Raw genomic sequence first — 20,191 nt, 5'->3', positions numbered from 1 at the left:
ACACTGGCACTCATTTACACTATATAAAGGCCTCAAAGTAACACAGTACACCTTAAACTCACACAATAAAAACGTAAATGTCCTAACTATACCAACTACAAGATAAAATTTGTCAGATGAGGGGTGACCCGACTACATGTTGCCTACAAGAAACTACACGCTGTCTGTGAGAAACATGCTTCAAAGTAATACGTACATTGAAAGAAAAAAGACTAATAAGCCCATGCACCACAACTACTGAGCTGTAAAGATTCCACCTGCCACGAGGGAGACACGGGAGGCACAGATTCCATCTCCGGGTCAGGAAGATCCCCTGGAGAAGGAAATGGCCATCCACCCCAGTGTTCCTGCCTGGGAATTCCCATGGACGGAGGAGCCTGGAGGGCTCCAGTCCACGGGCTGCAGGCGAGTCGGACACGACTGAGCACATGAGCACAAGCTTTACTTGCGTGTGTGCTGTGCGTGCTAGAGCCTGGGAGCTGCAACTGCTGAGCCCACGTGCCCCGACTGCTGAAGCCAGCGAGCCCTGGAGCCCACGCTCCACAGCAAGAGAGGTCACCATGATGAGGGGCCCACGCACTGCAGTTAGAGTGGCCTTCCCCTGCCACAGAGAGAAGCCCACACCCAGCAATGAAGACCCAGCACAGCCAAAAACAAACATAAGTAAATACATAAATTTAAAAAAAAAATTCACTGCTACTGGAAATGACTTGCATGTAAACCCGAGGACTATGAACTGTCAGAAGATAACACAGGAGAAAACCTCGGGAAACATGGTCCAGGTGAAGCATTAAATGTGACAACAAAGCACAGTCCACACAAGGAGAGACTAATAAATTACACTGTATTAAAAACTGTGAAAGGCACTGTAAGAGGATAAAAAGACATGTTACAGATCACATATCTGACAGGATTATTCCAATCTCAAACATATACATAAGTACTCTCAAAACTCAACAGTAAAAAAATAATTAAAACAATTAGAAACTGAGCAAAAGACATGAAGACACAGTTTACTTGGACAGCATATACAGACGGCAAATAAGCACAAAAAGATGCTCAGCATCACGGGCGACTAGGGAAATGCAATTAAGATCACAAAGAGGGGCTTGATGGGCACACTATCCCCAGGTGTGGCGCACTCACTCCCTTCCGCGGACCCAGTCTCAGAGAACTAAACAGACATTTCTCCAAAGAAGACATGCAGATGGCTAACAAACACATGAAAAGGTGCTCAACATCACTCATTATTAGAGAAATGCAAATCAAAACCACAATGAGGTACCATTACACACCAGTCAGGATGGCTGCTATCCAAAAGTCTACAAGCAATAAATGCTGGAGAGGGTGTGGAGAAAAGGGAACCCTCTTACACTGTTGGTGGGAATGCAAACTAGTACAGCCACTATGGAAAACAGTGTGGAGATTCCTTAAAAAACTGGAAATAGAACTGCCATATGACCCAGCAATACCACTTCTGGGCATACACACTGAGGAAACCAGATCTGAAAGAGACACGTGCACCCCAATGTTCATCGCAGCACTGTTTATAATAGCCAGGACATGGAAGCAACCCAGATGCCCATCAGCAGATGAATGGATAAGGAAGCTGTGGTACATATACACCATGGAATATTACTCAGCCGTCAAAAAGAATTCATTTGAACCAGTCCTAATAAGATGGATGAAACTGGAGCCCCTTATACAGAGTGAAGTAAGCCAGAAAGATAAAGAACATTACAGCATACTAACACATATATATGGAATTTAGAAAGATGGTAACGATAACCCTATATGCAAAACAGAAAAAGAGACACAGATGTACAGAACAGACTTTTGAACTCTGTGGGAGAAGGTGAGGGTGGGATGTTTCAAAAGAACAGCATGTATACTATCTATGGTGAAACAGATCACCAGCCCAGGTTGGATGCATGAGACAAGTGCTCGGGCCTGGTACACTGGGAAGACCCAGAGGAATCGGGTGGAGAGGGAGGTGGGAGCGGGGATCGGGATGGGGAATAAGTGTAAATCTATGGCTGATTCATATCAATGTATGACAAAACCCACTGAAATGTTGTGAAGTAATTAGCCTCCAACTAATAAAAAAATTAAAAAAAAAAAAAAAAAGATCACAAAGAAATATCACTACACACCTATTGAACAGTTAAAATAAAAAACACTGACAATACCAAAAGCTGGTGGGATACAGAGAAAATGACTCGCTCACACACTACTGATGGAAAAGTGAAATGGCAGAAAAATTCTGGAAAGCAGTTTGCCAGCTTTTTAAAAAACTAATCATATACTTGAATATATATTAGCAACTGCATGGGGGCATTTATTCCAGAGAAATAAAACTTTATGTCTGCACAACAATCTGTACGTGAGTGTTCACAGTAGGTTTACTGGTAACAGCCAAAATCTAGAACAACCAAAATGTCCCCCAACAGGTAAATGTCTCTCAATACAAAATGTGGTACACTCATATCATGGCATACCACTCAGCAATAAAAAGGAACAGACTACTGACACATGCAACAATTTGAATGTTGCAATTTAAAAATGAATCAAGGGCACTGTGCTGAGTAAAAACATGAAACTCAAAAGATCACACACTATATGATTCTATTTACACACACTGTGGAAAAGACAAAATTATATAGATGGCCAACATATCAGTGATTGACAGCAGTTAAGGAAGGGGAAGGAGGGTGTGACTGTAAGACAGTGTAGTAGCAAGAGGCGGAGAAGGCGATGGCACCCACTCCAGTTCTCTTGCCTGGAGCATCCCATGGACAGAGGAGCCTGGTAGGCCGCAGTCCATGGGGTAGAGAAGAGTCAGACACGGCTGAGCAACTTCACTTTCACTTTTCACTTTCATGCATTGGAGAAGGAAATGGCAACCCACTCCAGTACTCTTGCCTGGGAAATCCCATGGTTGGAGGAGCCTGGTAGGCTGCAGTCCATGGGGTCACTAAGAGTCGGACAAGACTAAGGGACTTCACTTTCACTTTTCACTTTCATGCACTGGAGAAGGCAATGGCACCCCACTCCAGTGTTCTTGCCTGGAGAATCCCAGGGACAGTGGAGCCTGGTGGGCTGCCGTCTATGGGGTCGCACAGAGTCGGACACAACTGAAGTGACTTAGCAGCAGCAGTAGGAAGAGGATATTATAAACAGCTTTACATCTTGAATGAGGTAGTAGATATACATATCTACACGCATGATAAAATGACAGAACCAGACATAAACACTATACCAATTTCAAACTTCTGGTTTTGATTTTATTTACCATGTAACAGCTAGGGGAACAGGGTAAAAAGTACATGAGATTTTTCCATATTATCTTTGCAACTTCTTGTAAGTCTACAATTATTTCCAAATTAAAAGTGAAAAAAAGAAAAAAAAAAGCAAAAGTGCCTCCCACAACTGAGACTTCTATATGCAGCACTGAACACCTGCCACCTCTTATTAGGGCACACAACCAAAGGGATTTGGCATGTGATTTTAAGGTTCTGGTTTTGTTTCTTCAAATTAAAAAAGCATTTTTTTCTGATTATAAAGAGTATTCAAGTAAAAAAATGAAATATAAACTTATATAATCAGAATCATATTATTAATACCATGATTCACTTTTGGGTCTATCTTGAAAATATGAACGTGAAGATTATATAAAGCAGTTGTTTTATGAAAGCAAAAGACGACAATAGATAATCTGTTAAAGATAGAAAAAAGCTTAAAGAAGAAAAGGGTTTCAAGTACATTTCTAATTTCTCTGATTTCTCAGAGTTTTCTTTCAGTTTTTTTTAATCTTTCTTTCAGTTTTAAAAGGATGGTAGCACAGAGACCCCAAGTTTCCCTCAGGTGGATTCTGTAAAGTGAAGATCTGCTCCCTACCTCAGGGGTTGGTGCAGCATACGCTGTGTAGGGAGGTGGAGAGGAAGCCACAGCTGTCTCATCATACATGACTTCTGAGCCAACATAAGCCTTGAGAGGAGAGAAATTGTGGGGGGAAAAAAGAAAAATTAAAGGCCAAAAAGTTGATCTTTGAAGAAGAAATATAACAACTCTCTGAGAAGCACTGACTAGCAAGATGGGCTTCTCCTTGCCGCCACCCTGCATTCAGCGCCCTCTGAGGTACAGAGGGTTGGTCCTCCCCAGTCACCAGCAGGGGGTAAAAAAGTTCTCCCTGCCCAAGAGAGCCACAGAGCCTCCAGGGCCACCCAGGCCCTTTCACAGATGTTACCCACTCTCAACAAGCCTTCTGTTCACAAATCAAAGTCCTACAGTCTAAAATGTAGCAGGCAGGGATATGTCCTGCACTCACAATCTGGTTTCTACGTTAAAAACTTCTTAAATCTTTCATTAAATTACCCCCCAGTGGAAAACAAAAATATATGTGCTCCTTTAAAAACAATCCACATAGAGAATCCCCTTGGCTCTTGTCCCTATGAATGATCAATACTAAATAACTTCATTTGAGTAGAGGATTTTCATCAAAGAAAAGGTAATGGGAGTTTTAGAGTAAGCTTAGGAGGAAAAATAATCCTGAGATAACAAAAGCAGTAAAAAATAGCATTTGAATATTAAGTCTTTTTACTTTCTTTTACCACCTGTACAAATCATTTAAAAAGCTCCATCTATCTGTTTCTTTTCCTCCTAGAGAAATAAAGGAAAAAATAAAATCCTATCTGAAGAATCAAAGAAAATGTTGACCACAGAGGGAACTGCCTTTGACTCCCTGACAGACACAAAGATGGTACCACTAGCCTTTACAAATGGGGTTTACTGTCTCAGTTACCTCCTAAAGTCAAAAGAAACTAGAGACAAGTACAAGACTCAAAAATGTCTATTTCACAGGCTGAGATGCTATACATGAAAAGGGCCCTGTAATCCCTTGTGTACCTTCTCTGCAAACTACAGCAGAATTCAAAGTGCTGTAAATCTTTGTGAGACACAGACATTTCTAAAAAATAACACTGGGATCAATGTGCCTGTGTTAGATCGGCTCCTGCCAAAATGTTTTCCAAAATCCAGCTTCCTCACTGTCAGTGAAACACAGCCTATCTATCTCTGCTTGCTCATTCAGGGCCAGGTGACAAAAAAAAAAAAAAAAAAAGCCCTCTTCCCCCATTTTCCTCTTACCCTCCTATTCTGTTTTTTACAGCAAGACTATGAGAAAACATTGTAAGTGACTGCCATTAGCAACTTACTGTGTTTGTCCTGGAATCCTGGAGTGTAAACTTCCAGGCCCTGAAGAAAAGAAAAAGAAAGAGGTACTTTATTTGCAGCAACCCAACATCTATCTCAATGGTTCTCAAACCTGCAGTGGCATCGGAATTTTTCAAAAACATTGTTTTAAAAATAGACTTTTAGCCCTTTTCATACTGTTCATGGGGTTCTCAGCCACCTGACCTGCCTCGTGAGAAATCTGTATGCAGGTCAAGAAGCAACAGTAAGAACTGGACATGGAACAACAGACTGGTTCCAAATCAGGAAAGGAATACTTCAAGGCTGTATACTGTCACCCTGCTTATTTAACTTACATGCAGAGTACATCATGTGAAAGGCTGCACTGGATGAAGCACAAGCTGGAATCAAGATTGCCAGGCGAAATATAAATAACCTCAGATACGCAGATGACACCACCCTTATGGCAGAAAGTGAAGAAGAACTAAAGGGCCTCTTGATGAAAGCGAAAGAGGAGAGTGAAAAAGTTGGCTTAAAACTTAACATTCAGAAAAGGAAAATCATGGCATCTGATCCCATCAATTCATGGCAAATAGATGGGAAAACAATAGAAACAGTGAGAGACTTTATTTTTGGGGGGTCCAAAATCAATGCAGATGGTGACTGCAACCATGAAATTAAAAGACACTTGCTCCTTCGAAGAAAAGTTATGACCAACCTAGACAGCATATTAGAAAACAGAGATGTTACTTTGCCAACAAAGGTCCGTCCTGTCAAAGCTATGATTTTTCCAGTAGTCATGTATGAATGTAGGAGTTGGACTATAAAGAAAGCTGAGCACCAAAGCTTTTGAACTGTGGTGTTGGAGAAGACTCTTGAGAGTCCCTTGGACTGCAAGGAGATCCAACCAGTCAATCCTAAAGGAAATCAGTCCTGAATATTCATTGGAAGGACCGATGCTGAAGCTGAAACTCCAATATTTTGGCCACCTGATGCAAAGAACTGACTCATTTGAAAAAACCCTGTTGCTGGGAAAGATTGAAGGCGAGAGGAGAAGGGGACAACAGAGGATGAGATGGTTAGATGGCATCACTAACTCAATGGACATAAGTTTGAGTAGGCTCTAAGAGTTGGTGATGGACAGGGAAGCCTGGCGTGCTGCAGTCCATGGGGTCACAAAGAGTCAGACACAACTGAACGACTGAACTTAGCCCTTGCCTCAAGACTCACTCAGTCACCTCACTTAAGACATGCACTAGGAATATATAATATGTAAAGAAAAAAATCTACAGTATTGATACATATGTAATATTTAAACTATAACCTATATGAAAGTTATTCCTTTTTTTTTTTTTAATTTTTGCTGAGCCACGGTCATGTGGGATCTTAGTTCCCTGACCAGGGATCAAACCCACACTCCATATAGTGGAGGCATTGAGTCTTAACCACTGGACCACAAGGGAAGTCCTTCACTTTTTAATAAATGTAAAATGCACCATGCTTAATTAACTATACTAAACCTATACTTTATCAGGTCATGATATACACACAGATCTATTAATATTTGATTTTTTAAATGGCTACATAAAGTTCCACATATGAGATTTAGAAGGTCAGCAGTATTTTGCACTTAAAAGTAATGCTGGTATTTGAGAAACTGATATATAACAAATTAAGTTTAAGGTGTACAATATGATGATCTGAATCACATATAACATAAATTGATTGCTACAATAAGGTACCTCTACCCCTACACACGTGATTAATTTTTTACTTCTTTGGTGGCAACATTTAAAATCTACTATCTTAACTTTCAAGTATATGAGACAGAACTATTAATTATAATCACTGCTATACAAGAGATGCCGAGAACTTACTCATCTTACAGCTGGAAGCTTATACCCTTTGTCCAACATCTCACCATTTCCCTCAACCACAAGTAAACACCATTCTACTCTCCACTTCTATGAAAATGAAAGTGTTAGTTGTTCAGTCATGTCTAGCTTTTTTAGATTCTTCATATAAGTGAGAAATACAGTCATTTTTCTTTCTCTAACTTACTTCACTTAGCATAAGGCCCTCAGGATCCATTTATATACTTGTGAAAGCAGCGTTTCTTTTTTTATAGTTGATTAATAGTTTGTTGCCCACACATGTGCAAGTCTGTGTGTGTTTGTATATATATCATTTTATTTACCAATTCATTCATTCTTCAGACACTTAAGTTGCTTCCATGTGTTGGCTACTATGAATAATGCAAGAAACACAAGGGTGCAGCTATCTCATCAACACAACCATTTAATCCCCTTCAAATATATGTTGAAAAGTGGCATTTTAGAATCATATGCTAGTTCTATTTTGGTTTTTTTGAGGAACCTCCATACTGTTTTCCATAGTGGCTTCACAAATTTACATTCCCACCAAAAGTGCACAGGACTCCCTTTTCTCCACATCCTCACCCAACAACTTATGTTTTGTCTTTTTGGTAACAGCCATTCTAAGGTAGCCATACAATTGCAGTCATTTCACATGCTAGCAAGATAATGCTCTAAATCTTTCACGCTAGACTTCAACAGTACATGAACTAAGACCTTCCAGATGTACAAGCTGGATTTAGAAAAAGCAGAGGAATCAGTGATCAAACTGCCAATAGCCACTGGATCATAAAAAGCAAAGGTATTTCAGAAAAACATCTACTTCTGCTTCATTGACTACACTAAAACCTTTGTGTCAATCACAGCAAACTGTGGAAAATTCTTAAAGAGAGGGGACTACTAGACCACCTTATCTGTCTCCTGAGAAACCTGCAGGCAGACCAAGAAGCAATGGTTAGAACTGGACATGGAACAATGGACTGGTTTAAAATTGGGAAAGGAGTACGTCAAGGCTGCATGTTGTCACCCATGCTTGCTTAACTCATACGCAGAGTACATCATGCAAAATGCTGGTGTGGGTGAATCCAAAGCTGGAATCAGGATTGCTGGGAGGGGGCTTCCCTGGTGGTCCAGAGGTTGAGAATGTGTCTGCCAATGCAAGAGATATGGGTTCAATCCCTGCTCCAGGAAGATCCCACATGCTCCAAAATCACTTCAGTGACTGCAGCCATGAAATTAAAAGATGCCTGGTCTCTGGAAGGAAAAGCTATGACAAATCTAGACAGTGTACTAAAAAGCAGAGACCTCACTTCATCAACAAAGTACCATCTAGTCAAAGCTATGGCTTTTCCAATAGTCATGGACAGACACGAGAGTTGGACCATAAAGAAAGCTGAGCCCAAAGAACTGTTGCTTCAAACTGTGGTGCTGGAGAAGACTCTTGAGAGTGTCTTGGATAGCACGGAGATCAAACCAGTTAATCCTAAAGGAAATCAATATTCATGGAATATTCATTGGAAGGACTGATGCTGAAGCTCCAATACTTTGGCCACTTGATGCAAAGAGGCGACTCCTGGAACAGACTCTGAAGCTGGGAAAGACAAGGCAGGAGTAAAAGGGGACGACAGAGGATGAGATGGCTGGATGGCATCATCGACTCCATGGACATGAGTCTGAGCAAACTCTGGGTGACAGTGAAGGACAGGGAAGCCTGGTGTGCTGCAATCCATGGAGTCACAAAGAGTCGGACACAACTGAGCGACTCAACAACAATCCTCTTTATAAAGTGAGGATTAAACAACATATATAAAGCAGTCAGCACAGAGCCCAGACCAAAGTAAGTATTCAATATACATAAGCTTAAATGATTAACTAGTAAAAATATATATAGATCCAATTTATAAGAAAGTAGCAAACTGGCTAGATGTGTTCATTTCTCCATTCGTCTTTATGAAAGTTACACCTCTTCCAGAAAATGACATTCATCATTCACTAAATAAGAACGTAAAAAAGAAACTACATCTGGCATTTAAAATAAACCCTAGAGTTTAGCATGCCTATATTGAGGGTAAGCATATATGTAAAATGCAGGGTCAGGCACTCTAACAAACTGGCCACCTGGATTTTATAAAAATGTCATATACATATGAATATTTTAATATACAGGAATATTATTATAACCTCTGTTAATGACTTCTCAAAATGTCCAGAGTTAACCTATGGTAGTGGTGAAGTGTGGACAGAAAAAAAAAAAAAATCAGAGTTTTCAAGATTCTCGTCCTACATTAATGGGATGTTATGGGATGTTAAGGGATAAGAACTAATAAAGTTGGGCTTTCCTTCTTGTATTTCTATACTCTTTCTTCAGAGAGAGCAAATAGGAGTAAGAACCATCAAAAGACAGAAAAGGCTATATAATACAGATGTCAGTGCTATTTAAAAAGATATTTACAAACAGATGGAGAAACATACCGTGTTCATGGATTGGAAAAATCAATATTGTCAAAATGGCTATTCTACCCAAAGCAGTCTATAGATTCAATGCAATCCCTATCAAGCTACCAACGGTATTTTTCACAGAACTAGACCAAAGAATTTCACAATTTGTATGGAAATACAAAAAACCTCGAATAGCCAAAATAATCTTGAGAAAGAAGAATGGAACTGGAGGAATCAACCTGCCTGACTTCAGACTCTACTACAAAGCCACAGTCATCAAGACAGTATGGTACTGGCACAAAGACAGAAATATAGATCAATGGAACAGAATAGAAAGCCCAGAGATAAATCCACGAACCTATGGACACCTTATCTTTGACAAAGGAGGCAAGGATATACAATGGAAAAAAGACAACCTCTTTAACAAGTGCTGCTGGGAAAACTGGTCAACCACTTGTAAAAGAATGAAACTAGAACACTTTCTAACACCATACACAAAAATAAACTCAAAATGGATTAAAGATCTAAATGTAAGACCAGAAACTATAAAACTCCTAGAGGAGAACATAGGCAAAACACTCTCCGACATAAATCACAGCAAGATCCTCTATGACCCACCTCCCAGAATATTGGAAATAAAAGCAAAAATAAACAAATGGGACCTAATGAAACTTAAAAGCTTTTGCACAACAAAGGAAACTATAAGCAAGGTGAAAAGACAGCCCTCAGATTGGGAGAAAATAATAGCAAATGAAGAAACAGACAAAGGATTAATCTCAAAAATATACAAGCAACTCCTGCAGCTCAATTCCAGAAAAATAAATGACCCAATCAAAAAATGGGCCAAAGAACTAAACAGACATTTCTCCAAAGAAGACACACGAATGGCTAACAAACACATGAAAAGATGCTCAACATCACTCATTATCAGAGAAATGCAAATCAAAACCACAATGAGGTACCATTACACACCAGTCAGGATGGCTGCTATCCAAAAGTCTACAAGCAATAAATGCTGGAGAGGGTGTGGAGAAAAGGGAACCCTCTTACACTGTTGGTGGGAATGCAAACTAGTACAGCCGCTATGGAAAACAGTGTGGAGATTTCTTAAAAAACTGGAAATAGAACTGCCATATGACCCAGCAATCCCACTTTTGGGCATACACACTGAGGAAACCAGATCTGAAAGAGACACGTGCACCCCAATGTTCATTGCAGCACTGTTTATAATAGCCAGGACATGGAAGCAACCTAGATGCCCATCAGCAGATGAATGGATAAGGAAGCTGTGGTACATATACACAATGGAATATTACTCAGCTGTCAAAAAGAATTCATTTGAATCAGTCCTAATGAGATGGATGAAACTGGAGCCCATTATACAGAGTGAAGTAAGCCAGAAAGATAAAGAACATTACAGCATACTAACACATATATATGGAATTTAGAAAGATGGTAATGATAACCCTATATGCAAAACAGAAAAAGAGACACAGAAATACAGAACAGACTTTTGAACTCTGTGGGAGAATGTGAGGGTGGGATGTTTCAAAAGAACAGCATGTATACTATCTATGGTGAAACAGATCACCAGCCCAGGTGGGATGCATGAGACAAGTGCTCGGGCCTGGTGCACTGGGAAGACCCAGAGGAGTCGGGTGAAGAGGGAGGTGGGAGGGGGGATCGGGATGGGGAATAAGTGTAAATCTATGGCTGATTCATATCAATGTATGACAAAACCCACTGAAATGTTGTGAAGTAATTAGCCTCCAACTAATAAAAAAATTAAAAAAAAAAAAAAAAAAAAAAAAAAAAAAAAAAAAAAAAAAAAAAAAAAAAGAATGAAACTAGAACACTTTCTAACACCATACACAAAAATAAACTCAAAATGGATTAAAGATCTAAATGTAAGACCAGAAACTATAAAACTCCTAGAGGAGAACATAGGCAAAACACTCTCCGACATAAATCACAGCAAGATCCTCTATGACCCACCTCCCAGAATATTGGAAATAAAAGCAAAAATAAACAAATGGGACCTAATGAAACTTAAAAGCTTTTGCACTACAAAGGAAACTATAAGCAAGGTGAAAAGACAGCCCTCAGATTGGGAGAAAATAATAGCAAATGAAGAAACAGACAAAGGATTAATCTCAAAAATATACAAGCAACTCCTGCAGCTCAATTCCAGAAAAATAAATGACCCAATCAAAAAATGGGCCAAAGAACTAAACAGACATTTCTCCAAAGAAGACACACGAATGGCTAACAAACACATGAAAAGATGCTCAACATCACTCATTATCAGAGAAATGCAAATCAAAACCACAATGAGGTACCATTACACACCAGTCAGGATGGCTGCTATCCAAAAGTCTACAAGCAATAAATGCTGGAGAGGGTGTGGAGAAAAGGGAACCCTCTTACACTGTTGGTGGGAATGCAAACTAGTACAGCCGCTATGGAAAACAGTGTGGAGATTTCTTAAAAAACTGGAAATAGAACTGCCATATGACCCAGCAATCCCACTTTTGGGCATACACACTGAGGAAACCAGATCTGAAAGAGACACGTGCACCCCAATGTTCATTGCAGCACTGTTTATAATAGCCAGGACATGGAAGCAACCTAGATGCCCATCAGCAGATGAATGGATAAGGAAGCTGTGGTACATATACACAATGGAATATTACTCAGCTGTCAAAAAGAATTCATTTGAATCAGTCCTAATGAGATGGATGAAACTGGAGCCCATTATACAGAGTGAAGTAAGCCAGAAAGATAAAGAACATTACAGCATACTAACACATATATATGGAATTTAGAAAGATGGTAATGATAACCCTATATGCAAAACAGAAAAAGAGACACAGAAATACAGAACAGACTTTTGAACTCTGTGGGAGAATGTGAGGGTGGGATGTTTCAAAAGAACAGCATGTATACTATCTATGGTGAAACAGATCACCAGCCCAGGTGGGATGCATGAGACAAGTGCTCGGGCCTGGTGCACTGGGAAGACCCAGAGGAGTCGGGTGAAGAGGGAGGTGGGAGGGGGGATCGGGATGGGGAATAAGTGTAAATCTATGGCTGATTCATATCAATGTATGACAAAACCCACTGAAATGTTGTGAAGTAATTAGCCTCCAACTAATAAAAAAATTAAAAAAAAAAAAAAAAAAAAAATGAAAAAAAAAAAAAAAAAAAAAAAAAAGAATGAAACTAGAACACTTTCTAACACCATACACAAAAATAAACTCAAAATGGATTAAAGATCTAAATGTAAGACCAGAAACTATAAAACTCCTAGAGGAGAACATAGGCAAAACACTCTCCGACATAAATCACAGCAAGATCCTCTATGACCCACCTCCCAGAATATTGGAAATAAAAGCAAAAATAAACAAATGGGACCTAATGAAACTTAAAAGCTTTTGCACTACAAAGGAAACTATAAGCAAGGTGAAAAGACAGCCCTCAGATTGGGAGAAAATAATAGCAAATGAAGAAACAGACAAAGGATTAATCTCAAAAATATACAAGCAACTCCTGCAGCTCAATTCCAGAAAAATAAATGACCCAATCAAAAATGGGCCAAAGAACTAAACAGACATTTCTCCAAAGAAGACACACGAATGGCTAACAAACACATGAAAAGATGCTCAACATCACTCATTATCAGAGAAATGCAAATCAAAACCACAATGAGGTACCATTACACACCAGTCAGGATGGCTGCTATCCAAAAGTCTACAAGCAATAAATGCTGGAGAGGGTGTGGAGAAAAGGGAACCCTCTTACACTGTTGGTGGGAATGCAAACTAGTACAGCCGCTATGGAAAACAGTGTGGAGATTTCTTAAAAAACTGGAAATAGAACTGCCATATGACCCAGCAATACCACTTCTGGGCATACACACTGAGGAAACCAGATCTGAAAGAGACACGTGCACCCCAATGTTCATCGCAGCACTGTTTATAATAGCCAGGACATGGAAGCAACCTAGATGCCCATCAGCAGATGAATGGATAAGGAAGCTGTGGTACATATACACCATGGAATATTACTCAGCCATTAAAAAGAATTCATTTGAACCAGTCCTAATGAGATGGATGAAGCTGGAGCCCCTTATACAGAGTGAAGTAAGCCAGAAAGATAAAGAACATTACAGTATACTAACACATATATATGGAATTTACAAAGGTGATAACGATAACCCTATATGCAAAACAGAAAAAGAGACACAGAAATACAGAACAGACTTTTGAACTTTGTGGGAGAATGTGAGGGTGGGATATTTCAAAAGAACAGCATGTATACTATCTATGGTGAAACAGATCACCAGCCCAGGTGGGATGCATGAGACAAGTGCTCCGGCCTGGTGCACTGGGAAGACCCAGAGGAATCGGGTGGAGAGGGAGGTGGGAGGGGGGATCGGGATTGGGAATACATGTAAATCCATGGCTGATTCATATCAATGTATGACAAAACCCACTGGAAAAAAAAATAATAATAATAAAAAAAAAAAATAAAGAAAGAAAGAAAAAAATAAAAAGATATTTACATTACAATAACAAGCTTTAATGGTAATCCCTTGCTAGTCCACAGGTTAGGATTCTGCATTCTCACTGCTGTGGGCCCAGGTCTGATTACTGGTTAGGGAACTAATATCCCACAAGCCAGGCAGCACAGCCAAAAAAATCACAAGATTTAAGAACCCACTTAAAAAAAAAAAAAAAGAACCCACTTAGTCGTGCCCATCATTCAATTCACATCTAGTAATGACAAAAGAACGCAAAGTGACTATATCTAATACTTTCTGCCATTCTCACTATACCAGGACACTGCAGAGGCAGAAGCTAGCATCAGGGCATCAGACATGGACTAAGACACTGTTAACATTTATCTCACACACCTCTAAGTCACTTATTCTGCTGCCGAAAGGAAAACTTAACTCCCATTCTTTTCCTTTCCTGCAATTGGAAATTAAAACAGAAAGTACTTTTTAAGTTAAACACATCAGAAAAAACTTACAAACAATCATCTGTGCTTTCTGCACAAAGACTGATGGTTTTTCCATCTCGGCAAACAATCTGCAGCATACAGTCTTTTGGCTTCCCATCTGGTGGCTGAATATCTATAAAAAATATATAGAAATATTAACACCACTTTTTTTCCCCAAGGATTTCTTCTTAATAGCTCAGATAAGCAAAGGACCAGTACTTCAGAACACTGTAATTATAAAACATCTTTGTTCTGCCCTACAGAACCAAACACATGAATCATTACTCCGTACTAATTAAACTTCCTACAGGAGAAACAAGAAAGCCTCTCCAAGAGGGCATCCACATATGGTAATACACAGAACAGCCCAGACATTAGAAGAATAAGCACAATGAAAAGTGTTGCAAAGCATCAGTTACTAGAATACTTACTTCTTTAATTCACAGGAAGCATCAAACTACATCGCTGCTTTAGAAATGAAAATCAGATGTTCAAAGTATCTCTGGGACTTCTCTGGTGGTCCAGTGGTTAAGAATATGTCTTCCAATGCAGGGAATGGGGGTTTGATTCCTGGGTAGGGAACTAAGATCCCACATGCCACGGGGCAACTAAGCCCGACCAAAAGCCCGTGTGGCACAACCAGACAGACTGTACGCTGCTAAGCCCACACACTCTACAGCTCATGCACCACAACTAGAGAGAAGTCTGCATGCTGCAACAAAATACCCGGCAACAAAGATCCCACGTGCGGCAGCTAAGACTCGACACAACCAAAATAAATAAATACTTTTTTAAAACAAACAAAAAAACTCATAAAAAGAAATAAAGTTTATCTGTGTACACCAAGAAGTATAAGACCTATGATATCTGAGCCTGGTTCAAGTAAGAATTTCAAGTAAGAATTTCAACAAGTAGTCCATAGAAACTTGTGTTTCAAGAACTTATATGGGCAGGATGTTATAACACCAATGGTTACTACAGTGGACTCTGTACTCCAGAGCTAATAAAACAAAAAGGGAAGTCCACATATGCCATTAACTAGAAACAGAAAAGTCTGTGCTTATTAAAAAACTATTCCTTCAAAATTTATATAAGAGGTAACTCTGGGAAAGACATCAGATTTTAAAAAACTGGAGCTGTTACCAATAAGCCAGTTTCTGAGTCACAAAATCTAACTACCTAGAGTAGCTCCATCCTTCTTGGGGTTCCCAGCACTCTGATTCCTTAGTTCTCCACCACTTTCTTCATGAGAGAGAACAGAAATGTGGACTGATGGGTCTATTCAGAGGAGAAAATTAATCTGCCGGCCCATATGGGTTATAATCCAGGTGTCTGGTTTCATCTGGCTACCTCTGCCTACAGGAAACCCTTCTCTGATCTGTAAATGAAAGCAAAATGGCTAAGAAAGAGTAATCACTCCCACCAAGAATGGGGACGGGTAGGTGACAGAAGTTGGACACTGCAAACCACTTACCCCGACATTCATGTCCCATGCGGATGTTGATGCAGTCCACTGGCATGTGGACCTTATCTTCTACACTCTGCCGAGTCTGGTCATCATAATAGATCAGGTGACCATCTGACCACAGGTCAAACCAATTCTTCTTCCAGCGCTTCAAAATAGTACCTGAGAAAAAGTGGAAATGTCGGCTTTGAGTGGCTTTGTCCTCTGACTCACAGGTAACAGAAACGAAAGAAACTTTCCTCTTGCTCCAAAAGTATAGCTGCATCTGCCTGCCCAGGGCAGTCTATGAAAATGGAAGTGAAAGCAGACCCGGACTGCACGAACACTCGTGCTGCACCAGGGCTGCAGGCAGCATACGCTAAGATGAGAATTTCACTCCTACTGAGAACGCTGCCAACTTAAGTTTCAGAACATAAAAGAAGAAAAAAAAAAGCTGAATAAATTTTGAGCTAATGAAACTTGTCTAGCATTTAACTCTCCATGTGGTATATCTAGACCTCCTGAGCAGTATCTAACTGCTAGATTGATTAGAAAATGTTGTACTACAAACTCTCTACTTAGAAATAACAGTAATACCTTCCTCTTCTGGAAAATATCTTTCTCTTTTTCTTGAAAGGCCTTCATGTATACTTTTCTCTAACATTCACCTTCCCTTACAGCCCACAGTGCAGGAGAGTCTCCCTGCCTGAGGCTATGCAAAGGCAGGCTCAGATGCTGGACACACCCACTCCCAGGGCCTGGCTCCCATCCAGCATGCATCCATCACAGTCTATCCGTTTGTGAGAATGCATCCTTTCATCTGTCATCTTGGACTAGGCATTTAACTTTATAAAACTCTAATTTCCTGTCAGCCAAAAAGGAAAACTAAAGGTCATCCCTGCACCATATCTATACCTATCTATACCTAATCTTTTGTTTCTATAAATCCCAATTCTTGGCCAATGTGCACAAATTCCATTGCATGTGCCTCTCCATATCTCCCATGTCCACTGCAGGTATCAAAAGAATATTCATCACAGCTGCCTTCCGAATTTCTTTGACCACTATCAAGCACCCACCTTGCTGAGAGGGGCAACCACAGCACTTGCCCAAATTGATAAATAACTGGCATCCAGTATCTATTTGACTGGCAGCACCTGCGCTGTGCAAAAACTACTGAAGAGAGCCACCCAAATACAGACAGGTGTAATCACTAGGCCGGGGAGTGCCAGCCAAGCATCACACCTGCCATCAAAGCCCTGACTGCAGAATCCTAGACTAGACTGTCAGGCCCATAGAGATGAGTCTAAGAAAATGAACTCAATCTCATAGGGAAAGAACTGAGTCTCTTCTCCAGAGTCCTTTTGGAGATAAAAAAGATTTGGTTTTAGGTAAATGCACTCCCTCAGGTCAAATCTTAATCTATAATTGAAGACTGCAGTATTTCAGAATCTCATCACTATTCAATTCCTAGATGAGACAGCTATTTCCTACAGTAAGCAGTACCTCCACAGTAATATACCAGCTCAGCTTGGATAGACTTAGGAACCTCAGGTCAGCCATTAATAATACAGAATGCTAGTAAGAAAAATTAGCAGGGACTACTATCCCCTGGTTTCTGTCAAGGCAGCAACCAAGAAGCAGCTTCATGTGTGCAGAAAAACAGTTCACAGAAATCTAAAAATCTGCAAGAGGAAATCCAGAGCAACAGCATTAATAAGACTTTGTTATTTATTTGTAAATGTCAGCAGTATCAGCCACAGAAATAAAAGATGAGTCCTAAGGCAACTCTAAACCACAAGGGGCTCATGTCCTATACTTACTCTGTCGCAGCAACCATCCACTCTTCACAAATGCCATTTTCTCACCTACAGAAAAAAAACAGGCAGGTTCAAAATCATATTCAGAAAAGAGAATGACCCATATGAGCTGTTTTTACTCACTTTTGACACCAAATGTGTGTGGTTTTTCCATACCAGTAACCAATTCTCCAATTCTCAGGACACCAACTGGATGTCTACTGATTCAGGTGGATTCCAACACTATGTGGAGTTAGCATCAGACCTCACCGGTTAAAGGTTCAGTTCCACAAGAGTGTTCCCACTTTCAAGAAAAGTCCTAGGCCTATTGTATTTCTGATATACAAATTGGGAGATTTATACACATAAATTGATTTATTTATAAATATAAACTCATATAAATATATATTGACTCCCTCCTGAGATTCAATAATCTGCTATGGCTCAGGAAAGCACTTTACAATATTCTGTTTATTATAAAAGGATTCAACTCAGGAACAGCCAAATGGATGAGATGAAAAGCACAAAGTGTGCAAGCAGAGCTTCCATTGCCTCTCCAGGCACTACTTCGCAGCATCTCCATGTGACCAGTGGAACTCTGTCATTTATGGGTTCCTAAGGAGATGCTTTATTGACTATGCCAAAGCCTTTGACTGTGTGGATCACAATAGAAAATTCTGAAAGAGATGGGACTACCAGACCACCTGACCTGCCTCTTGAGAAACGTATATGCAGGTCAGGAAGCAAGAGTTAGAACTGGACATGGAACAACAGACTGGTTCCAAATAGGAAAAGGAGTACGTCAAGGCTGTATATTGTCATCCTGCTTATTTAACTTATATGCAGAGTACATCATGAGAGACGCTGGGCTGGAGGAAGCACAAGCTGGAATCAAGATTGCTGGGAGAAATATCAATAACCTCAGATATGCAGATGACACCACCCTTATAGCAGAAAGTGAAGAGGAACTGAAAAGCTTCTTGATGAAAGTGAAAGAGGAGAGTGAAAACGTTGGCTTAAAGCTCAACATTCAGAAAACTAAGATCAAGGCATCTGGTCCCATCACTTCATGGCAAATAGATGGGGAAACAGTGGAAACAGTGTCAGACTTTATTTTTTGGGGCTCCAAAATCACTGCAGATGGTGATTGCAGCCATGAAATTAAAAGACACTTACTCCTTGGAAGGAAAGCTATGACCAACCTAGATAACATATTAAAAAGCAGAGACATTACTTTGCCAACAAAGGTCCGTCGAGTCAAGGCTATGGTTTTTCCAGTGGTCATGTATGGATGTGAGAGTTGGACTGTGAAGAAAGCTGAGTGCCAAAAAATTGATGCTTTTGAACTGTGGTGTTGGAGAAGACTCTTTGGAGAGTCCCTTGGACTGCAAAGAGATCCAACCAGTCCATCCTAAAGGAGATCAGTCCTGGGTTTTCATTGGAAGGACTGACGTTGAAGCTGAAACTCCAATACTTTGACCACCTCATGTGAAGAGTTGATTCATTGGAGAAGACCCTGATGCTTGGAGGGATCGGGGGCAGGAGGAGAAGGGGATGACAGAGGATGAGATGGCTGGATGGCATCACCGACTCAATGGACATGAGTTTGGGTAAACTCCGGGAGTTGGTGATGGACAGGGAGGCCTGGCGTGCTGTGATTCATGGCGTTGCAAAGAGTCGGACATGACTGAGCGACTGAATTGAATTGAACTGAACTGAAGGAGATTCCGTTAGGTATCCATGATTACATCACTGGACACTGGTGATTAAGTGGCAGTCTCTCTGCCATCTCTGGAGATCCAGGAATGCGGTTGAAAGCTCTAACCTTCTCATCACAAGCTTGGTTCCTCTGGCAACCAGCCCCATCCTGAAGTCACCTAGGTGCACCTCACATCCCCACCCCACCCCACACCAAGAGTCATCTCATTAGTATAAACTCAAGTATGGTTGAAAGGGGTTTATTATGAATTAAAAAAAAAAAAAAAAACCTCCTAATGCCTCTAATCTCTCAGAAAATTCCAGTGTTTTAGAAGTTCATATGTTTCTTATCATATCACAAAATCACAGTCCTTTGGTCTCTCTGTCCTTACTCCTTTCAGCTGGGTAAAGGACCAAAGTCATTTTATCTCACTGGCCATCTGGAATTTACCTAATACCTTGTTAACAGGGCCAATATAACCCCTGACACAAACATTCTAGTTTTTAGCCTCAGCACCCTGCCCACCTTTTTAAAAGTAAGGCTGATGCTGAAACTCCAATACTTTGGCCACCTGATGCAAACAGCCAACTCATTGGATAAGACACTGAAGCTGGGAAAGATTGAAGGCAGAAGGAGAAGGTGACAGAGCCTGAGATGGTGGGATGGCATCACCGATTCAATGGACATGAACTTGGGCAAATTCCGGAAGATGGTGAGGGACAGGGAGGCCTGGAATGCTGAA

The 20,191-nt window shown here is 40.3% G+C and overlaps 1 protein-coding gene across 2 annotated transcripts in view; it reads right to left on the bottom strand.

The window, feature by feature from the left end:
• Positions 1-20,191, bottom strand: part of PLEKHB2 (pleckstrin homology domain containing B2) — a 59,128-nt gene that overhangs the window by 25,754 nt on the left and 13,183 nt on the right. For both annotated transcript variants that reach the window (XM_043894342.1, XM_043894343.1), the window contains exons 2-6: positions 17,775-17,819; positions 15,982-16,134; positions 14,538-14,640; positions 5,214-5,253; positions 3,898-3,987 (exon numbers count right to left, since the gene is read on the bottom strand). In XM_043894342.1, coding sequence (XP_043750277.1) covers positions 3,898-3,987; positions 5,214-5,253; positions 14,538-14,640; positions 15,982-16,134; positions 17,775-17,811 — 423 coding nt within the window. In that variant the 5' untranslated portion in view covers positions 17,812-17,819. The remainder of the gene's footprint in view (positions 1-3,897; positions 3,988-5,213; positions 5,254-14,537; positions 14,641-15,981; positions 16,135-17,774; positions 17,820-20,191) is intronic.

Source organism: Cervus elaphus, chromosome 33 (genome assembly GCF_910594005.1).
Source record: "Cervus elaphus chromosome 33, mCerEla1.1, whole genome shotgun sequence".
Classification (NCBI taxonomy): Eukaryota; Metazoa; Chordata; class Mammalia; order Artiodactyla; family Cervidae; genus Cervus; species Cervus elaphus.
The sequence above is the reverse complement of the archived record's forward strand: the minus strand, read 5'-3'. Positions and strand labels throughout refer to the sequence as shown.